Here is a 24,051-nt window from a genome sequence, read left to right as displayed (position 1 = left end):
ACATCCACTTTCTTGATCTTGCCTTGTAACCTTTGATTCCCCTACTGATCAAAAATCTATTTAACGCAGTCTTAAATGTACACAAGGATTCTGTCCCCACAGCTGTCTGTTCCAAAGAGAGTTCCAAAGACACTCAACCCTCTGAGAGAAGAAAGCCCTCCTCATTTCAGTCTTAAATTGATGCCCCCTTTATTTTGAACTACACCATCTGGTCCTAAACTCTAAGCATGAGGGAAAACATCCTCTCAGCATTTGCCCCATCAAACCCATTAAGAATCATAAATGCTTCAATGAGTAGAGTACCAACTTTATTAGTCTTGCTTAGTAGACAGTCTCTTCAAACAGGGATCATCCTAGTAAACCTTCTCTGAACTGTCTCCATTGAAATGATATCTTTCCTTAAATAAGGGGATCAAAACTGCTCACAGTGCTCCAGATGTGGTCTCACCAATACCTTGTAGTAAGACTTCCTTGCTCACATACTCCAACCCACTTGAATTGAGGGCCAACATTGCATTATAATAAAACAAAGCACAGTGGATACTGGAGTTCTGAAACAAAAACAAAAATTGCTGGCCAAGCTCAGTATGTCTGCAGAGTCTGTGGGAAGAAAGCGCAGTTAACATTTCCAATCCAGTGACTCTTCCTTTCTGGGACTTTCATTCCCCAGGTGCTGCCAGTCCTGCTGAGTTTTGCCAGCAATTTTTGCTTCCATTACTCTTCCTGATTACCTGCTGTACCAGTATGCTAGCATTCTGAGCTTTGTGTTTGAGTGTCTTCAAGTCCCTTTGTGTTGCAGCTTTCTGCAGGTTCTTTTGTTCTCCATTCCAAAATGAACAACTGTACATTTTCCTACATTATACTCAATTTGTTAACGTTTTGCCCATTTACTTAGTCTATCAATGACCCTCTTAAAGAACCCATTACCACTCACTGGATTGGTTCACGAGTGAAGGATAGTTACACAGATATGTATTGGGAAGCTACAAGTGTTAGTTGAACTGGATGCCAACTACAGTCCATTGTAGTTCAGGATAAAATAAGCAAAAAAAAAAGTTTTACAGAGACAAGGTAATACTATACGAGTTGCTTCCGTTTTTGTGTGTTTGTTTCTTTAGAGGAATGGAAATGGTATTATTTGTTAGAAATGATATGAAGTCATACCACAGTGGGCTCACGGCATCAAAGGACCTATTTTTAAACTTAGATGCAGCTAATTGAGACAGAGACATTGTGCCAATTGGCTCTTATTTCTGAGTTACATAATGACTGAAGAATTTATGAATTTCCAAAGCATAAACTCTTCAAGTCAAATTTGGCATGAAGCTTTTTACACATGCATTACAAAGTCTCCTGTTCCTAAAAACCTTTGTGGAAGACGCTTGTTATGAAGCTATTACATAACACGTCAATGCATTGAGTAGGTTGAAAGACATAATCTGTCATTGGAGCTGTCAAGAGACTTGGTGAGATATGGATTATAACTGGCAATGACAAACCCTGTTCCCCTACAATGGAAGCATCCTGAAGATGGATGTTATATTTTCACGTAAATAACCAGTTGCAAGACAAATCTTTTTTAAGTTAACTTTCTCTCCGCTCACTTTGTCCCCTCATTTAGTAGGATTTACCTAGTCTACAAATACTCATGTTATCAGTATTGATCTGTATTGCAGTATAGTTAGGAGCCTCTTCCATTCATGGACATTCTGGGTGAGGACAGCAGGTTTATTGGGTTTCATCGTACCACAGAACTTCTAGCAGGTGAGAAGGTGGACAAGCTTATGTCTGAAGCAGCATTTTGGGAAGGAGGTAAGCCCATCAGAAAGCAGGAAGAAACCATTTTGGCTGGTTATTTATCCAATCATATTGTTTATTTTTTCCCACCTGCAATGTAATGTTGCACAGCCCTCCACACTTTCTCAGGGACTCATCCAAACAGATGAGGCAGCTGCATAGTGGGAGGCCTTTCAGTAAAGCATCAGACATTTACTATTTTGTTTAAAAAGAGGGACTAGGCAAAGAGGATCACATTGATAGCTGCAGACTTACTGCTGAAGAAATTGTGTTGTCATATAGAAATTGCTGAAATTGAGATGTTATTTAGAATGCTTAATTGCAGTCACAATCAGTAGCAAGTTATTTCTGAATCTCAGGAATCTATAATTGTGGTTGGGTGCTACCTCCTCCAAACTAGGCTGGAGCAGTGATGAAGATCAAGTAATGTAGTGGAATCGTCAGCACCTTTGTGGAAAGGGATGACAATGCAGTCTGAGTGGCAGCATTGCAAGCAGTTCATTTGAGTATACAATAGGTTTCCTGAATCTTTCATCCTGAGACAGTTTCAGGTGCCAGAGCTCTTCATTCCAGTTGACAGCCTTCTTGGGATGGTTCCTGGCTAACAAGGAATGTCAGAGTAAAAGTTGCTGCTGACCCCAGTGCAAAATCCCACGACTGAGGCACAGGAACAATGCAACTAGTGCCAGTTCAGCACAATGGTCTTCATTCCCCTAAGGTGAGATTCTAGTGCCCTGACTAGTCAGGGATGCCCTGCAGTTTGACTCTTCAGTGGTTTCCATGTCATTGTGGTCTTCTGTGCAGTTATCCAGAGTGAAGTGAACATGGAGGAGGTCCATCAGGAAGAGAGCATTGTCTTGTGAGAGGATAAGGAATTTGAAGAGAATCATCTGGTTGTGCAGCAAGTTCAGCTTTATCTGTCAACACATGAATTGGGATGGCAAGGAAGTCTGGGATACCCTGATTCAGGATCACTTTTCCTGAGAAATGCAGATCCTTCATTGGAAGCATCTAAGCCAAACATTCAGGTTACAGCCCTTCAGAGTCCAATTCCGCATCCAGTTCTCGTGGATGGAGCTGTCATAATGCAGAAAATTACTTTATTGCATGATACTTTCAGACGTCATACACAGACAGTGCATAATTACAAAATGGCAATTTTCCAAAGCAAGGTACATGCCACGTGTGTATTAATGATAATCTTTTTAATCACAATATTTCACAAAAGCTTTGCAATCTGCAGTCCTATCGGAGGTAGAGTGCATCCTAACACCACAAAAATGCCATTTTGATTTAAATTAATGAGATAGTTTTGAGATTCTGTCTTTTCTGTGTCTCTTCAAGGGCCTCTTACAAGATTAGTTTGGTCCCGTCTACTTTAAATTGGATTCATTTTTTATTCATTTAATCAAAATAGTATAATTTGGAATCATGTGAGACCCAATGTGATATTACTGTCACTTCTCTGCCCTTTTCAAGAACTCCTACAGACTGAACCCTTCATGCCTTGTGCAGACAGATGACCATTGTCCCAAACTCTAAAATGCCTGTGATATCCCTTCCTCACAATATATTGGATGGCATCACAATATGGTGTGCCAGCTGCGTGTGTGCAAAAACAGTTTTATTCATTGGGTGATAATGTGAGAGCATGATGCTTATATGAGCCTCAAATAAAAGAGTGAAGGGTTGGCTTCAGAAAAAAAGAGTGACACTATTCATACCATCCTTTCAGGTTCACCTACGCATGCAGGTGCAGGAGAATGCCTGATTGGGTGTATGTATTCATGTACCACTACTGCAACAGATTGGTCAATGGTACAGGATGTATTATACAATCCATTCATATCAATGTACTGTTCTTACATCTATTCAGCGGACACAGCCAGGGTATGTCTGGCTGGAACTCTCCTCTGTTCTCCAATAGGGACTGCCAACAGCTTGCTACACCTTGTTTACCTGCTTCTGCTCACAAGTGATGTGATACTTACCTTTGCCACTCATACTACAGTTGTCTGAGACACCTCGAGGTGTGTGTACCTGCACTAGGAAGGGCATGCATGATTCCTGTGATGGTGGTTCCTCAATCTCCACAGCTAGCTGTGATTCTCTGACATCACCATGTGCAAAAGATAAAACATCAGACCTTAATTTCTTTATCTTGATATCTGCTTCATCAGATGTTTGGCAGCAGACTGAGTGGGTTTGCCACATGTGACTTCACAAAGTAGTCAGTGCTCAAAGCTTCATTCCTGCAGCATTCAATGATCTTTGCTCTTTCTCTGTTGGAAGTCCATAACAGTCCATATTATAGTCATCCTCAGAGTTCAAATGACTTAGACAGCCCTCTGAGAGAGTAAACTTGGCCTCATCTCTGTTTTAAATGACCAACCCCTAAAAGTGACCCCTAGTTTTAGATGCTCTCAAAAGAGGAAACATTCTCTCTACATGAGCACTGTCAAGATCATTCAGGATCTTATATATTTCAATTAAGTTACTTCTTACTCTTCTAAACTCTAGGAATTACAGGCCAAGCATCAAGCTTCTCATTCTAGGTATTAATCTAATAAACCTTCTCTGAACTGCCTCTACAACATGTTTCATCCTTCCTTAATCAAAACGAAGTGACAACTTGACTTATAATTTCCAAAGAGAGATTTGTTAGTTCTAATTTTTAGATCATAGAACCATCCAATAATTGCATTCACTTCAGGCATGGCTTCAATAACCCTCAATCATCAAAAAACTACAATCAATATTTCTCTGCATTTCTATAATGATTGTTTCTCTTCACAGTTGAAAAGGTAATCAGTTACTCTGAAATAATTAAGATCCAAAGGTCCAGTGATAGTGTGAAACTAAATGGAATAAGTATTAATGAAAAACCGTATTGGGGAAGTCAATGAAACTAAAACTTGATAGTTCCCTGGGAAACAATCATCTTTACCCTAGAGTGTTGAAGTTTATGGCTACACAAGTAGTGGATGTATTGGGGATTATCTTTCAAGATTATATTGATTCTGCAACAGTCCCTGCAGATTAAAAAATTGCAAATATAACTCTACTATTTCAGAAAGGAAGGAGAAAGAAAACAGGAACGACACACTTTTGTATTCCTGATGTCAGTTATAGGGAAAATACAAAAATCTAATGTAAAGAGTGTGATTTCTGGATGTTTGGAAAATAATTATTTGATTGGATGAAGTCAACATGGGATATATGAAGGGGAAATTGACAAACTGAACGAATGTTTTGAGGATGTAGTGACGATGCTGTCCTTTTAACAAGGTTACTTTGTCTTTGGTTTTTTTTAAGAGAGGTCGTAAAGGCAGAGGTGCCGAAATGTCTCAGAAAGAGCCTAGTTTAACAATGGCAGGGAATGGTCAGTTCTCCCAGTTCAGGTGTTTTCTGCTTTGGTTTTAGCTGGTAGCAAGCACAGAAGCTGCTGCAGAGAAAGATTTCATGCTTCAGCAGATGATCCCTAACTGACTCTTCTCTCTGACTGCCACAAACATTACATAGGGCAAACCGGTAGAAAACTAGCTATCAGGGTCCACAAACACCAACTAGCCACCAAGAGACACTGCCACCTATCACTTGTGTCCATGCACACAGACAAAGAAGGACACTAATTCGACTGGAACAATGTATCCATCCTAGGACAAGCCAAACAAAGACATGCACGGGAATTCCTGGAGGCCTGGCACTCAACCTGGAACTCCATTAACAGGCATGTAGAGTTAGACCCCATATACCAACTACTAAGAAACAAAACTGGAAATGATACCACCCACCTCAGCAAACCAGGTCTCACAAGTAACAAGCAGGACAGAACACCAATGCTTCACCGGAGGTGCACTTATGATGTTACCTAGTACTGCGACAAAACCTCTGCAAACAAGCTTACCAGCTCAGCGAGCAAGTCAACAACCTAATGAACAACCTGAGCTACGAATCTTCTCAAAAACTATAAACAATCATATTAATAAGCAGAAACATAAATAATCTTTATCAGACATAGTCTTTGCTGGTGGAGAATTCAGTTCTACTAACCGGCAGCCACTTGATTTCTGAAAGGTGACTATCTCTTTTCTCAATAGGTTCAAATCAGCTCCAAGAACTTTTTGTACTTGTCTGTGGGAAATAGGCATTCTTGGCAAAATCAGCATTTATTGCCTATTCCAAGTGCTCTGTCCAGTTTCTTTGGAGTGCAGGGATCTATTTAACTATGGTGCACATGTATGGTAACTGAAAATGGTTGACTTTTAAGCAAGGACTTTGGGACACATTTTTATTATAATCCGGGTCATTACTGATATGAGCTTTTTATTCTAAATGTATTTAATTAACCAAGTTTGAATTCTCTAACTGCCATGGTAAGAATTGAAATTGGGTCTCCAACATATTTCTAGATGACTAGCCACTAGCATAACCACTGTGGAATGGAACCAAAACATTTTCTGGAGATTTCATTCGATATAGGATTTTGGAAATTATTTTTTCCTATTCAATGCTGTAACATCATTCATTGATAGGATTAGAGAACAATGGATGAATAAAGATATTGAGGTTTAACTCAAGACTAAAAAAGAATCATATATTAGATGTGGACAACTGGATTCACATGACTTTCTTGACCAGTATGAAGAGGGCATTCTTAAGAGGGAGATTAGGTTGGCAAATAGGGATTTGAGATAGCCTTGGCAGATCCAAAGGACAATCCAAAGAGATTCTAAAATTCATTAAGAGTAAGAAAGCAACTAGAGAGAGAGGGCAGAGCCCCTTAAAGATCAAAGAGATCATCTTTCAGTTGAATCTTGGGAGATGGGAGAGATATTAAATGAATATTTTGTGTCAGTCCTTAGTGTGGAGAAAGAAATGGATGCTAGAGAACTTAGAAATAAATATTGATGTTTTGAAAACAGTTCACATTACAGAAGATCAAGTGGATAAAGATGGATAAATCCTTGGGAGCTGATCTAGCATATCCCAGGACATTGTAGGAAGTGAGAGAGGAAATTGTGGGGCCACTTGGAGAAATATTTGCATCATCTATAACTACAGATGAGGTGCTGGATGACTGGAGAATGGCTAATGTTGTACCTTTGTTTAAGAAGGGATATAAGGAGAAGGCTGGGAATTAAAGACCAATGAGTCTGACTTCAGTGGTAGGTAAGTTGTTGGAGGTGATTCTGAAAGAATTATATGCATTTGAAAAGACCAAGAATGATGAGGTTGTGTCATGGATGAGACAGCATGGTTTTGTGTGAGGGAAATCATGTCTCACAAACATAACTGAGTTTTTTGAAAAAGGAGAAGATAAACGAGGGCAGAGCAGTAGACATTGTTTAATTGGATTTCAGTAAAGTATTTGACAAGGTTCCACATTAGTAAAGTTAGCACAAATGAAATTCAGGATGAGCTTGCCAATTGGATACAAAATTGACTTAATGGCAGAAGACAGGGAGTGGTGGCGGGAGTTATTTTTACGACTGGAGGCCTGTTACCAGTGGTTTCACAGGGATCACTGCTGGGTCCACTTATGTTTGTCATTTTTTTTAAATGATTCTGCTGAGAATATAGAGGCATGGTTAGTAAGTTAGTGAATGACACCAAAATTGGTAGTATGGTGAGCAGTGAAGAGGTTACCTAAAATTCCAAAGAGATCTTGATCAATTGGATCAATGTTTGAGTTGTGGCAGATGAAGTTTAATTTGGATATTTGCAAGACATTCTATTTTGATAAAACAAAAATTTCATGCCTGACAAGCCTTATTAAATTCTTTGAGGATGTGACAAAACATATTAATGAGTGCATGTGGTGTATCTAGGTTTTAGGCGAAAGTGAGGACTGCAAATGCTGGAGATTAGAGTCAAGACTAGAGTAGTGCTGGAAATGCACAGCAGGTCAGGCAGCATCCAAGGAGCTGGAAAATCAAGGTTTCGGGCAGGAGCCTTTTATCGGGAATGAGACTGGAAGCCTCAGGGGCAGAGAGATAAATGGGAGGGGGTGGGGCTGGGGACAAGGTAGCTGGGAGTGCAATAGGTGGATGGAGGGTGAAGCGTATAGGTGGGAAGGAAGATTGACAGGTGGGACAGGTCATGTGGATGGTGCTGAGCTGGAAGTTTGGAACTGGGGTAAGGAGGGGAAATGAGGAAACTATGAAGTCCACGTTGATGCCCTGGGGTTGAAGAGTTCCGAAGCGGAAGATGAGGCGTTCATCCTCCAGGCGTCTGGTGGTGAGGGAGTGGCAGTGGAGGAGGCCTAGGACCTGCATGTCCTCGGCAGAGTGAGAGGGGGAGTTGAAATGTTTGGCCACGGGCGGTGGGGCTGGTTGGTGCAAGTGTCCCGGAGATGTTCCCTGAAGCGCTCTGCAAGGTGAGGGGGGAGGTGTGGGCGCAGATTTTGCAATTCCTGCAGTGGCAGGGGAAGGTGCCAGGAGGGGAGGGTGGGTTGTTGGGGGGCATGGACCTGACCAGGTAGTCACCAAGGGAATGGTCTTTGTGGAAAGTAGATAGAGGTGGGGAGGGAAATATATCCCTCGTAGGTGGCGGAAATGTCGGTGGATGATGTGGTATTGCAGAGGTTGGTGGGGTGGAAGGTGAAGACCAAGGGGGTTCTGTCCTTGCTGCGGATGGAGAGGTGGGGTTTGAGGGCGGAGGTGCGGGATGTGGGTGAGATGGATTGGAGGGTATCTTCAACCACATGGGAGGGGAAATTATGGTCTTTAAAGACCAGGAGGACCAGTTTTACCACAGAACATGGGCACCTGGATGGGCCCCAGCTATGCTTTTCTCTTTGTCGGCTATGTAGAACAGTTCATCTTCCGTAGCTACACCGGCACCACTCCCTACCTTTTCCTCCACTACGTTGATGACTGCATCGGTGCCACCTCGTGCTCCCATGAGGAGGTTGAGCAGTTGATCAATTTCACCAACACATTCAACACTAACCTTAAATTCACATGGACCATCTCTGACATCTCCCTCCCGTTCCTAGACCTCTCCATCTCCATCCACGACGACCAACTCTACACCGACATTTTTTACAAACCCACCGACTCTCACTGCTACCTGAATTACACCTCCTCCCAACCTATGTCCTGCAAAAATACTATCCTGTATTGCAATTCCTCCTCCTCCGCCGAATCTGCTCCCAGAAGGACCAGTTCCACCACAGAACACACCAGATGGCCTCCTCCTTTAAAGACTGTAATTTCCCCTCCCACGTGGTTGAAGATGCCCTCCAACGCATCTCATCCACATCCCCACACCTCCGCCCTCGAACCCCACCCCTCTAACCGCAACAAGGACAGAACCCCTCCGGTCCACATCTTCCACCCCACCAACCTCCGCAAAAACCACACCATCTGCCGACATTTCTACCATCTACAAATGGACCCCACCACCAGGGATATATTTCCCTCTCCATCCCATCTGCTTTCCGCAAAGACTGTTCCCTCTGTGACTACTTGATCAGGTCCACGCCCCCTCAACAACCCACCCTCCCCTACTGGCACCGGGCCATGTTGACTATTCCTAATCATTCCATGCCTTTCCACATACACATAAGGCCCTTAGGAACATGCCCCTCAGGATTCCCTTCAACAATTTGTCCACTACCGATGTCAGGCTCACCAGTCTCTAGTACCGTGGCTTTTCCTTATCGTCTTCTAAAATAGTGGCAACATGTTATCCAATCTCCAGTCTTCTGCCACCTCACCTATAGCTATCGATGATACAAATATCCCAGCAAGGAGCCAGCAATCACTTCCCTAGCTTCCCACAGAGCTCTACGGTATACCGAGAGTGAGGACTGGGGGCTGCCGAGTAGGTAAATTAATCCTTTAATAACTGATCTCGTGTATAGGTGGAGCACACTCTGAGCAGGAGCAGACACTAGATGGCTGAGTAAGTGAGGTGATATATTTGGGTGATTGCTTTACCCAAAACACTACTTAGGCAGTGTCTCCCACCCATAGTCCTTCTGCAACCAAAAAAAGGGTTTTGTGCACTGGATTGGTAAGGTTATTAGATTTTTTTTCAATAGTCTCTTTGGGAATTCAGAACAATGGAAATGGATGTTAGGGCAGTTGAATGCTCCTGCTGTAGAATGTGGGAAGTAAGGATTACTCCAAATGATGTCCCAACTTCAATACTCAAAGGGCTGAACAATAAAGGCAAGCATGCTAAGCACCTCCTTAATTACTCTGTCTATGTAGAATCATGGAGATGTACAGCATGGAAACAGACCCTTCAGCTCAATTAATCCATGTCGATCAGATATCCTAAATTAATCTAGTCCCATTTAGCAGTTCTCCAGTTCTGGACTCCTCCAGCCTGGGAAAGACACTTTGTGTATTCACCCTATCCATGCAACTCATGATTTTATAAATGTCTAAAAGGTCACCCCTCAGCCTCCGACACTCCAAGGTAAATAGTCCTAGGCAATCCCGCCTCCTCCAATAGCTCAAACCCTTCAACCCTGGTGTTTTAAAAAAATTCTCAAGGTCAGGTTCGTAGGAGAGTAGTCTGACACAGAACAAACGACCAAGAGGCGAGTCTGCTAGAATATGGGCATTTTATTCCCCGCAGCGTCGCCAGAACGGGTCTGGCTTATACTCACTCTACATGTTACCAAAACTGGGAGCCGTCAGTTCTCGTAGAGCGGTTGCCAACAACCCACGCTCGGCGGTTAAACGTAACCCCGGAGCAGACTCACCGAACTGGAGACTTTTCCGGCTGATATACTCTTTTCCAGATATAAACATTCATGTGAACAGCAGAAAAACACATTCCATTCTGGTTACATACAGATAATAACAGCAGAGCAAGGCTAAAAAACACATTCCATTCTGGTTACATACAGATAAGAAGATTCACACGGGACTAAGCAACACCTCCATTCCGGTTAGATTCACACATGTATTGGGACATAATTTTTAACCGTTTCACCACATTCCACTGCTTGGAATTTTACACCACATTCCACTGCTTGGCCCAATACATGTGTTACATTATGCTTAATTCAGTTCAATTCGTTTCAGTTAATTTCAGTTCAGTCAATTCAGTGTAATTCAATTCAGCTCAGTTCAGGTCTGTTCAGTTCAATTCAATTGTGTTCAATTCAGTTCCGTCCATTTCAATTCAATTTAGCTCAGTTCCATTTTGTTCCGTTCAATTTGATTCACTTCAGTTCCACTCAGTTCAGTTCAGTTCAATCCCATTCAATTCTGTTAACTCCGCTTCAGCCTTTTGGACATGCCCACATCCTCCGCTGTACCCCAGGCAAGGGGTTCTTCGGCAGGACTGGGATCCTTTCTCAAACAAACTGCCACGTACATGCCCACATCCATGCCATCCCGGGACGGTCGGGACCTCCACAGTTTGTTCTTCTGGTTTCTTAGTCGTTTTCCAAAACATTGTTCTGTATCAAAATCTCTCCTCAATTGCGATTGATCCTGCCGACTACGCCAAAATGTTTTAAAAAATTCTCAAGGTCAAGGACCAGGCTCGCAGGAAAGTAGTCTGACACAGAACAAACAGCCAAGAGGCGAGTCTGCTAGAATATAAGTGTTTTATTCCCCGCAGTGTCACCACAACCAGTCTCGTACTTACAACGGGTCTGGCTTATACTCACTCTACATGTTACCAAAACTGGGAGCCGTCAGTTCTCGTAGAGCGGTTGCCAACAACCCACGCTCGGCGGTTAAACGTAACCCCGGAGCAGACTCTCCGAACTGGAGACTTTTCCGGCTGATATACTCTTTTCCAGATATAAACATTCATGTGAACAGCAGAAAAACACATTCCATTCTGGTTACATACAGATAATAACAGCAGAGCAAGGCTAAAAAACACATTCCATTCTGGTTACATACAGATAAGAAGATTCACACGGGACTAAGCAACACCTCCATTCCGGTTAGATTCACACATGTATTGGGACATAATTTTTAACCGTTTCACCACATTCCACTGCTTGGAATTTTACACCACACCTGGTAACACCTTTGTAAATCTTTTCTGAACCCTTTCAAATTTCACAACATCAGGACCTAATCAGGTACACAGAACATAGAACATTACAGTGCAGTCCAGGCCCTTCTGTGCCAACCTGTGAAACCAATCTAAAGCCCATTTAACCTACACTATTCAATGGTCATCCATATGTTCATCCAATGACCATTTAAATGCCCTTGAGGTTGGCGAGTCTACTACTCTTGCAGGCAAACCTTTCCACACCCTTACTACTCTCTGAGTAAAGAACCTACCTCTGACATTGGCTTATATCTAAAATTCCTCAATTTAAAGATAATTCTCCGTGTGCTAGCCATCACCATCCGAGGTAAAAGACTCCTACTACCCACTCTATCTAATGCTCTGATTATCTTTTATGTCTTTATGAAGTCACCTCTCAACCTTCTTCTCTCCATGAAAACAGCCTCAAGTCCATCAGCCTTTCCTTCTTCTCTCCAATGAAAACAGCCTCAGGTCCATCAGCCTTTCCTCATATGACCTTCCCTCCATACCAGGCAACATCCTGGTAAATCTCCTCTGCACCCTTTCCAAAGCTTCCACATCCCTATATTGCTGCAACCAGAACTGTACACAGTACTCCAAGTGCAGGTGCACCAGAGTTTCGTACAGCTGCAACATGACCTCATGGCTCTGAAGCTCAATCCCTCTACCAATAAAAGCTAACACACTGTATGCCTTCTTAAAAACCCTATCAACTTGGGTGGAAACTTTCAGGGATCTATGAACATGGACATCGAGGTCTCTCTGCTCATCCACACTACCAAAGATCTTACCATTAGCCCAATACAGGTAGGCAACCTTTTATCCAAAATCTCGAAACCCTAAAAGCTACGAAGTCCGAAGGTTTTTTGTGAAGTTTTTTTCTCACTAACAAGGTTTTTTGGCGTGCAAAACAGCTAACGCAACTCCACACCCAGGCGATGCGTGTCACTCAGATGCAACATGGGGGCGTGGCCCAGTACAGCAGGCCTCAATTCTGTCTCAAAGTCCGTTTTACTCACAGTAAGTGTTCTTTGGTAAGATTTTTTAAAATTTCACCATCCAACTGTCAATTATCTCATTCACAATTTCACTTACTCTGAAATTCGAAAAATTCTGAATTCTGTAAACCAGCTGGTCCCAACCATTTCGGATAAAGGATTGTGCACCTGTACTCTGTATTCCTATTATTCCTTCCAAACTGAATCACCTCACACTTTTCCACATTAAACTCCATTTGGCACCTCACAGCCCAGCTCTGCAGCTTATCTATGTCCCTCTGTAACCTGCAATCTCCTTCTGCAATATCCACAACTCCACCAACCCGAGTATCATCCGCAAATTTACTAACACATCCTTCTACACCCTCATTCAGGTCATTTATAAAAATGACAAACAGCAGTGGCCCCAAACAGATCCTTGCAGTACACCACTAGTAACTGAACTCCAGGATGAACATTTCCCATCAACCATCACCCTCTGTCTTCTTACAAGTAGCCAATTTCTGATCCAAACTGCTAAATCACCCTCAATCCCATGCCACCATATTTTCTGCAATAGCCTACCATGGGCAACCTTTTCAAACGCCATTACTGATATCCATATACACCACATCAACCACTTTACCTCATTCACCTATTTGGTCACCTTCTCCAAGAACTGAACAAGATTTGTGAGGCATGACCTACCCTTCACAAAACCGAGTTCACTATCCCTGATCAACTTATTCCTTTCTGGATGATTATAAATCCTATCTCTTGTAACCTTTTGCAACACTTTACCCACAACTGGTCTATAATTACCAGGGTTGTCTCTGCTCCCCTTCTTGAACAAGGGGATGAAATTTGCTATCCTCCAGTTTTCTGGCATTATTCCTGTAGACAATGACGACATAAAGATCAAAGCCAAAGGGTCTGCTGTCTCCTCCCGAGCTTCCCAGAGAATCCTTGGATAAATCACATCCGGCCCAAGGGGTTTATATACACTTTCCAGAATTGCTAACACCTCCTCCTTGTGAACCTCAATCCTGTCTAGTCTAGTAGCCTGTATCTCAGTATGCTCCTCGACAACATTGTCTTTTTCCTGTGTGAATATATTCATTTAGTGCTTCTCCTTATTCCTCGGACTCCACACACAACTTCCCATTACTATCATTGACTGGCACCAATCTAAGCCTCGTCATTCTTTTACTCATGACATACCTATAGAAAACTTAGGGTTTTCCTTGATCTCACCTGCCAAAAACTTTTCATGTCCCCTCCTGACTCTTCTTAGCTCTCTCTTTAGGTCCTTCCTGGCTGACTTGTAACTCTCAAGTGCCCTAACTGAGCCTTCACATCTCAACTTTACATAAGCCTCCTTCATCCTCTTGACAAGAGATTCAACTTCTTTAGTAAACCATGATTCCCTCGCTCGACCACTTCCTCCCTTCCTGACAGGTAGATATTTATCAAGGACCCGCAGTAGCTGTTCCTCGAACAAGCTTCACATTTCAATTGTTCCCATCCCCTGCAGTTTCCTTCCCCATTCTATGCATCCTAAATCTTGCCTAATCGCCTCATAATTGCCCTTCCCCCAACTATTACTCTTCCCCCTGCGGTATATACCTATCCCTTTCCATCGCTTAAGTAAACATAAACGAATTGTGGTCACTATCACCAAAGTGCTCACCTACCTCCAAATCTGACACCTGGCTGGTTCATTACCCAGTACCAAATCCAATGTTAGACCTCACCTGTTGTTGGCCTATCCACATACTGTGTCAGGAAACCCTTCTGCACACATTGGACCAAAGCTGACCCGTCTAAAGTACTCGAACTATAGCATTTCCTGTCAATTTTTGGAAAGTTAAAAGTTCCCCATAACAACTACCTATTACTTTCGCTCCTATCCAGAATCATCTTTGCAATCCTTTCCTCTACATCTCTGGAACTATTCGGAGGCCTATAGAAAACTCCCAACAGGGTGAGTTCTCCTTTCCTGTTTCTAACCTCAGCCGATACTACCTCAGTAGATGAGTCCTTTCTGCCACTGTAATACTGTCCTGGACTAACAATGCCACACCTCCCCCTCTTTCACTGCCTTCCCTGTTCTTACTGAAACATCTAAATCTAGAACCTGCAACAACTATTCCAGTCCCTGCTCTATCGATGTCTCCAAAATGGCCACAACATCGAAGACCCAGTAGCAATCCATGCTGCAAGTTCACCATCTTGGCATTGAAGTAGACACACTTCAAACTATCTTCCTGCCTGCTGATACACTCTTGCAACCTTGAAACCTTATTTATGACCTCACTTCTCTCGAATTCCTATACACTATAGCTACAATTCAGGTTCCCACCCCCTGCTGAATTAGTTTAAATTCTCCTGAAGAGCATTAGCAAACCTCTCCCCACTCCCCACCCCCAGGATGTTGGTACCCTTCTGGTTCAGGTGTAGACCATCCTGTTTGTAGAGGTCCCATTTACACCCGAATGAGCCCCAATTATCGAGGTATCTGAAACCCTCCCTCCTGCACCATCCCTGTAGCTACATGTTCAACTCCTCTCTCTCACCCCCTATTCCTTGCCTCGCTAGCATGTAGCATGGGTAACAAACCAGAGATAACTCTGTTTGTGCTAGCTCCAAGCTTTCACCCTAGCTCCTTGAATTTCTGCCTTACATGCCCATTCCTTTTCCTACTTATGTTGTTGCCGCCTACGTGGAGCACGACTTGGGGCTGCTCTCCCTCCCCTTTAAGGATCCTGAAAACACGATCAGAGACATAACGGACTCTGGCAATTGGGAGGCAACACATCACCTGTGAGTATCGCACAGAATCTCCTATCTGTCCCCCTGACTATGGAGTTCCTAGTGACTAATGCTCTACTCCTCTTCCCCCCCCTTTCCTTCTGAGCAACATGGACAGATTCTGTTTCAGAGACCTGTACCCCATGGCTTACCTCTGGTAAGTCCCCCACACACCCACAACAGTATCCAAAACAGCATACATGTTATTGAGGGGAACAGCCACAGGGGATTCCTGCACTGCTTGCCTGTTCCTTTTCTGTCCCATCTACCTTTTCCCAGTACCTGATGTGTGACTATCTCCTCTCAATTACTTCCTCAACCTCCCGGGTGATCTGAAGTTCATCCAGCTCCAGCTCCAGTTCCCTAACGTTGTTTCCGAGGAGCTGGAGTTGGGTGCATTTCCCGCAGATGAAGTCAGTGGGGACATTGCTGAGTACTATGACAAATTCAGATCGCCCTGTTATTGGAAGGCTATTATTAAACTGGAGAGGGTTCAAAAAAGGTTTATTAGGATGTTGCTGGGAATGGAGGATTTGAGTTATAAGGATAGGCTGAAACTTTTTTCACGAGAAGGGTGATCTTATAGAGGTTTACTAAATTGTGACAGGTATTGATAAAGTGAATGGCACGTTTCTTTTTCCAGGGGTACGGGGTTTCAAGACTGGGGGCATGTTTTTAAGTAGTGAGGAGAAAGATTTTAAAAAGAATTGAGGGGCATTTATTTTTAACCTGAGGAATGGTGGATGCGGGTACAGTGACAATGTTAAAAAGACATTTGAATAAATACATGAATAAGAAATGTTTGGAGGGATATGGGCCAAACACTGGCAGGTAGATCTAATTTAGTTTGGGATTATGTTATGCTTGGACTGAAGGGTCTGCTTCCATGCTGTATGACTCTACAATTCTATTCACTGTATTATGAGCTCAAACAATATAATATATCACAATAAATAATATTTCAATTGGTTTTCAATAAACAAGGTGATCTTTCATTTGTCTTGGAGCTCTTATATTTTTGACTGAGCATTTGACCATAAATACCGAGCTCCAGTTCACTGTTGTTAGGGTCTTCATTGCATTACAATGAGAAATCAGTTATTGTTGGTTTTTGTGTTTGAGTGAAAAGTTGCAATGGGCTTTTGTGAAAGTATTTGATTTCCCTATCATTCACTAAGAAGTGATTTCTAACATTTCTTACTTTCCTTCTTTTTTGACCAGGTGTAATAATGAAAATGAATGGTATCAAATCCATGAAAATATAATTCGCAAATCCAGCAACAAGTATACTGCAGCCAGCACAAATTACGGTAAATCTCTGCATCTTGTTTACACTCTTGGCCTATATTCGAAAGAAATTTTTTGAGTTCTGCCCCAAACCTGCATTGTCAAAAAATGCTATTATTTTCCATTGCACTTCCATATGAGACTTCGTAGTTAGACTGCAGCCTCCCTTTAATAAGCATCTTTCATAACTTACAATTGGCTTTCAAACAAAAGTTTTGTAAGTTGTTGATGGTGAAACATTTTGTTGTAGTAACTCTACCATAACTATAATTGCTCATCAGTCCACAATTCTCATCAATAATTGAACTCATTAAGCAAGTTGAATCATTTCGTACTGAGTATATAGACTTAATTATATGTGAAGGTCTCACATATTAATTATGGGTTTAAGCAGCCAATCACTGAGTGCTTGAGACTGCATGTTGAGACTGCAATCACAACATCTCAGGAACAGGGGACTGATCTGCACCCAGAGTGTGATCATAGTAAACATTTCACTTGTTTTCTATTGTGGGGCCTTCTTCCAAGTTGTTCAGAATGTATTTATCTTGATTCAAATAGGGCTTGTAGTGCTGCTAGTGGAGAACTGTGTGATTTTTAACCCATCAATGATGAAAGATTGGCAGGATGTGAGTAGTGGTGGTGAGTGGCTTAAAATTGGTGGTGTTCCAATGCATCTGCCACCCTTGTACACCTAAGCATTGGTGGTTGCAGTTTTGACAATTCTGTTGAACAATCTTTGAAGAGTTGGCACAGTGCATCATGGAGATGTAGAGCTGCTGCCTTAGTGTACTGTGTGGAGCTAGTGAATGTTTGAAGTGTTGGATGAGGTGCCAATAAAGCAAGTTGCTTTGTCCTGGATGATGTCAAGTTTCTTCTTGGAGTTGCACTTATCCAAGAGGATATTCCATCATACTCCTATCTCATACCATTTAAGCAAAAAAGACACTGAGTAGTCAAAATGTGAGTCAGTTATCACAGAATATCCAATTTCTGGCCAGTGGAATACTAGAATGTCAGGGAATTCATTAATAGTACTGTAGTTGAATGTCAAATGGAGATAATTAAATTGTCTTATTGAATTTGATCATTGCCTTTTGTTTACTGGATATAAATGATATTTGCTACTGACCAGCTAATCATAGAATCCTTACATATCTGGATGTTCTTTATGTCTTGGTGCATGTGGGCACCATTATCTCAAAGAATTACATATGGAACACAATCATCAGTGAACATTTCTACTTCTAGTCTTATGATGGAGAGAAGTTGAGTGAAGAAGCAATTGAAAATGGTTGAATCTATGCCACTGTCGTGGAAAAAATAAGAACACAAGACAAAATAAGTTGGAGCAAGACTAAACCATATAGCCAGTTGAGCCCACATGCCATTCAATATGATCGTGGCTGACCTGGGACTCCACTTTTCTACTTGCTCCCCATATTATTTAATTCACTGTAGAAGAAATCTCTTTCTGTCCTCGCCCGTAATTCATTCAATAATAGAATATCCACAACACTAAGTCAAGAATTCCAAAGATGCGCAACATCTTTGAATAGAGTACATAGGGTAAAACTGTTCCTGCTCATAAAAGTGGCACCAGGGACCCAGATTCAATTCCACCCTTGAGTGATTGTCTGTGTGAAGTTTGCACATTCTTCCCATGTCTGCATGGTTTCCCCTGGGTGCTCTGATTTCCTCCCACAGGCCAAATGTGCAGGTTGCATGGAATGGCAATGCTAAATTGTCCATAGTGTCCAGGGGTGTGTAGATTAGGTGGCTTAGCCGTGGGAAAAACAGGATTACAGGAATGGGTGGGATGCTCTTTGGAGGAGAGATGCGGAATTAATTGGCTGAATGGCCTGCTTCAACACCGTAGGTATTCTATGAAGAGGGCATAGGTATAAAGTGATCTGAAAAAGAAAGAAGGATGAAGTGAGGAGAAATGTTTTCATTCAAAGTAGTTAGGGCATCCAATGTGCTACCCTGGAAGTATAGTGGAGGCAAGCTGAACTGAAGCATTCAAGAAGCCATTGGATATTACTGAAATAAAAATAATGTGTAAGGACATTGGGAATGTTCAGGAAATTGATACTAGGTAATGATGCTCGTTCAACAAGCCAGGAGAGGCATGATGGACAAATGACCCCTTCCACACTGTAACACTTCTGTGGTTTAGATTAGATTACTTATAGTGTGGAAACAGGCCCTTTGGCCAACAAGGTCCACACCGATCCGCCACCCACACAGGCCCCTACATTTACCCTTTCACCTAACACTACAGGCAATTTAGCATAGCCAATTCACCTAACCTGCACATTTTTGGAATGTGGGAGGAAACCAGAGCACCCGGAGAAAACCCTCGCAGACATGGGGAGAATGTGCAAACTCCACACAGACAGTCGCCTGAGGCGAGAATTGAACCCAGGTCTCTGGTGCTGTGAAGCAGCAGTGCTAACCACTGTGCCACCGTGCCGCTTGTGGTTATGTGAAGTAATTTCTCATCACCTTAATTCTAACTTATTGTACCTTAACCTGAGACTGTGACCCTGTGTTTTAGATTCTACAATGAATGGAACCAAGCTTAGTGTCTCCGCTCTCAAGTGGCCAACAAATCTTATGTTTTTATGAGATTGTATCTCAATTTTTCTAAGCTCTGGATTGGCTTTATCAAATCATCATAGGATAACCTTGGGACCAATTTAGTGAACCCTCACTATACTACCTCCAGTGTTAGTCTGACATTCCTTTAATATGGAGATAATAATGCATTCAGTATTCCAAACTTGGCCTCGCAAATGCTTTTTGCAGTTGTAGCAGCACTTCTTTGATCCTGTGCTTCATGCCATTTGCCTTCCTAATTGCTTGCTGTACATGTAGCTAACTTGCCATATTCATTCGCAAGCTCACCCAGGTTTCATTGGTCAAGTTTCATACCTTTGGGAAAATATTCTAGTTTTCATTTATTTATACATTGCCACATTAAACTTGTTTGATTATCTTCTTGCCCGCTGTGTGAACCTCTTATAGCTCTTTGCAGCCTCCCTGCAGTTTGTCTTTCCACCAGCTCAGTGTAGGAATTTAGACTCCATATTAAGCCTAAGAAGAAGAAAATTCTATTTGAGCAATAGACATATTGGCAAAAAGGGTTATCACTGACGTAAAATAAAAACTGGCATTGTTTAATGGATGATAAAGACTAATAATTCACATTTCATCAGTTGAGACATACACTCATAGAGCCATATAGCATGGAAATAGACCTTTCAGTCCAATCAGTCCATGCGAATCATAATCCCACCTGCCTACTCCTGACTCATATACCTCCAAACCTTTCTATTCAAGATATCTAAATGGCTTTTAATTATAGCCTCTTCAGTCACTTCCTCAAGAAGTTCATTCCATGTGCAAATCATGCACTTGTGTAAAAGCTTTTTTTAAATCTCTCACCTCTCACATTAAAAATGTACGCCCTAGTCTTGAAATCCCCCATTTAAAAATGAGACGTTGACTCCATAAGGACTGTTCAGTGGTCACTCCCATCAAAACTGACATGAAATAATTCATTAATGACAGGTACATTGTTAAGGGTGAGATTGTTTACCATGTAGGCTCAACAGGCAGCTATGTCCTTCAGGTTTCAGCCAGTTTCGTCAGTAGTGGTGTTACTAAACCTCTATTGGTAGCAGATATCAAGATTCGCCCATCCACAGCATATTCTGTTTTCTTGCTATCTTCATTGCTTCCAAGTGGTAATTAATATAGGGGAGAACTGATTCATCAGTAGATAGTAAATTTGATTTCCACAACCTGATGCTGTGAGATTTCATGGGATCCAGAATCAAAGTCAAAGGTATCCACAGCCTCTCACTTCCAAATGTTGTACCACTATATTGCTACCGTGATTGGTCACTCTGTCCTGCCAACGGAAAAGAGGACAAAGATGTTGATGTACCATCTGGCATGTTGATTGAAAGATGTAATTCTGTGAGTATGGCTATGTCAGGCAGTTGCTTGAGAAGTCTGTGGGATAGCTCTCCCAACTTTGGCATCCAAATCATTAATATTAGGCATAAGTCATCTTGTAGAGCCATATATGTACTTGTCATAACCAATTCCAATGACTAGATTAGTGCTGAGTTATTTGTCATTTGGTCAGTTGGAGTATGCCAATTGAATGGGGTCCTATAATGATCAAGATAGAACATGTTTGGTTAGAACTACAAAATAACAGCTAATGTTACGTGACAAAGAATGTTCGGTAGGCTGTCAAATGGTAAGAGATGGAAATGTGTTGCTGGAGAAGCGCAGCAGGTCAGGCAGCATCTAGGGAACAGGAGAATCGACGTTTCGGGCATTAGCCCTTCTTCAGGAATGAGGAAAGTTTGTCCAGCAGGCTAAGATAAAAGATAGGGAGGAGGGACTTGGAGGAGGGGCATCGGAAATGTGATAGGTGGAAAAAGGTCAAGGTGAGGGTGATAGGACAGATTGGGGTGGGGGCGGAGAGGTCGGGAAGAAGATTGCAGGTTAGGGAGGCGGTGCTGAATTTGATGGATTTGACTGAGACAGGCTGGGGGGAGGGGAAATGAGGAAACTGGTGAAATCCGAGTTCATCCCTTGTGGTTGGAGGGTTCCTAGCCGGAAGATGAGGCGTTCTTCCTCCAACCGTCGTTTCGCTGTGGTCTGACGATGGAGGAGTCCAAAGACCTGCATATCCTTGGTGGAGTGGGAGGGGGAATTGAAATGTTGAGCTACAGGGTGGTTGGGTTGGTTGGTCCGGGTGTCCCAGAAGTGTTCTCTGAAACGCTCCGCAAGTAGGCGGCCTGTCTCCCCAATATAGAGGAGGCCACATCGGGTACAGAGGATGCAATAGATGATGTGTGGAGGTACAGGTGAATCTGTGGCGGATATGGAAGTTTCCTTTGGGGCCTTGGAGGGAGGTGAGAGGGGAGGTGTGGGCGCAAGTCTTGCACCTCCTGCGGTTGCAGGGGAAGGTGCCGGGAGTGGAGGTTGGGTTGGTGGGGGGTGTGGATCTGACGAGGGAGTCACGGAGGGAGTGGTCTTTACGGAATGCTGATAGGGGAGGGGAGGGAAATATAGCTGATAGGGGAGGGGAGGGAAATATAGCTGATAGGGGAGGGGTCTCTGTCAAATGGTAAGGACAAATATAAAACAAAAAATTGCCAGGAAATCAGAGGTGCATAAATTATGTAGCGTTATGACAGGGGACTTTAAATATTTTAATGTGGACTGCGATACTAGTAGTGTGAAGACTAACAAATATAATCTGTAAAATGGCGAAAGCTTCTGTTGGTACCACTGTGCCAATACATTCTTTGATATTTACCATGGCGAATATATATTTTGACTATATTCATTATCTAACCATGTAGCTTGGCAAGACATTTTGTGCATCTTACTTGAACATTGTCTATTTTATGCTTTTGATTGATTGGGGTGCTGTGCCTGTCCAAACTGTGGTTGTGACTTCTCATGACAGTAGTTGTTCCAACTGTTGCTTTATGTATTGATATTCCCATTGAATGTAAAACAATAAAGAGAGTTTATGTAGATATTTTAAAAAGCAGCAAGACAACAAAGTACATGTTAATTCTGTAAACAGTATATCTGGGGATACAATAAGGAAAGTATGAAGATGGCAACTAAATTAAACAGGTATTATGCATTGGTCTTTGTTTTATAGGATGCAAGTAATATTTCAGAAATAGCTGTAAATCAGGAAATGGAGGGAGGGAGGAATTCATAAAGTCACATCTTAAAAGGAGTGCCAATACAATGGTTGATGCATTAGTGTTAAGATTCTAAGATTCTCTAGATTCTTGGAGGTTCTATTAAATTGGAAATAGCAATGTTATAAAAGGGTGCATAGAAAATTTCAGGACCATTAAGCATAGTCATAATTGTCTGTTGTTTAAGTGAAATCATGTTTAACCAATTTATTGATGTTCTTTGAAGAACCTTGGATGACAAGAGATATTGAGGCTTTAACCAGTAAAAAGGAGTCGGCTGGGCTCAAAGGAATCCCTGGAGGTGTAGAGGGGATGCTGGAGTTTACTAAAGAAGGAAATCTGGAGGGCGAAAAGGGGGCACAAGATAGCTTGGCTGACAAGATTGTGGTGAATCCAAAGTATATTAAATGGTAAAGAATAACTAGAGAGAGAATAGGACCCCTCAAGGAACAAAGTGGACATGTACGTGTGAAACCACAGGAAATGGGCAAGTCCTTAATGAATGTTTCTCCTCTGTGTTTACCGTGGAGAAAGACATGAAGACTTGGAGACATTAGGTGATCTCTTGGGGATAGTTCATACCACGGTGTAGGAGGTGTTGAATATATTAGAATGTATGAAGGTGGATAAATCTCCTGGTCCTAACCAAATATATCCAAGAACACTGCAAGAGGCTGAAGAAGAAATTGTGGGGGTCCTGGCTGATATATTGGAGTTATCATTAGCCACGGCTGAGGTCCCAGAAGACTGGAGGGTAGCGAATGTTGTGCCCTTATTCAAGAAGGGCTGCAAAGATAAACCTGGGAACTATAGACCAGTAAAGCTAACATCTGTGTTAAGTTAGTTAGTTGAGAACATTCTGAAGGAAAAGGTGTACATTTGGAAAGGAAGGGTTTGATTAGGAGTAGTCAGCATAGCTTTTTGCGTGGGAGATCATGTCTCACAAATTTGTTAAGAGTTCTTTGATGAAGTGACCAGGAAGGTTGACGAAGACAGGGCGGTAGACATAGTATATGGATTTCAGTAAAGCCTTTGATAAGGTTCCATATGGTAGGCTGCTCCAGAACGTTAGATCGCATGGAATCCAGGGAGAGCTGGCAAATTGGATACACAGTCGGCTTGATGATAGGAAGCAGAGGGTAAAATTGGAAGGATTCTTGGACTGAAGGCCTGTGACTAGTGGTGTGTCTCAGGGGTTGGTGCTGGACTCATTGCTGATTGTTGTCTACGTCAAAGATTTGGATGAGAGTGTACAAGATATGATTGGTAAGTTTTGCAGATGACACTAACGTAGGCGGTATCGTGGACAGTCAGCAAGGTCGTCAGAAATTGCGGCAAGATCTTGATCAGCTGGGGAATTGGGCTGAGAAACGGCCAATGGTGTTTAATATAGATAAGTATGAGGT

General features: G+C 42.3%; 1 protein-coding gene across 4 annotated transcripts in view; it reads left to right on the top strand.

The window, feature by feature from the left end:
* Window positions 1-24,051, top strand: part of dock3 (dedicator of cytokinesis 3) — a 980,202-nt gene that overhangs the window by 575,770 nt on the left and 380,381 nt on the right. For all 4 annotated transcript variants that reach the window (XM_043708482.2, XM_043708483.2, XM_043708484.2 and 1 more), the window contains exon 13: window positions 16,830-16,918. In XM_043708482.2, coding sequence (XP_043564417.1) covers window positions 16,830-16,918 — 89 coding nt within the window. The remainder of the gene's footprint in view (window positions 1-16,829; window positions 16,919-24,051) is intronic.

Source organism: Chiloscyllium plagiosum, unplaced genomic scaffold (assembly GCF_037043375.1).
Source record: "Chiloscyllium plagiosum isolate Xiang-an unplaced genomic scaffold, Cpla_swu_hap1 HiC_scaffold_14, whole genome shotgun sequence".
NCBI classification, from domain to species: Eukaryota; Metazoa; Chordata; class Chondrichthyes; order Orectolobiformes; family Hemiscylliidae; genus Chiloscyllium; species Chiloscyllium plagiosum.
The sequence above is the reverse complement of the archived record's forward strand: the minus strand, read 5'-3'. Positions and strand labels throughout refer to the sequence as shown.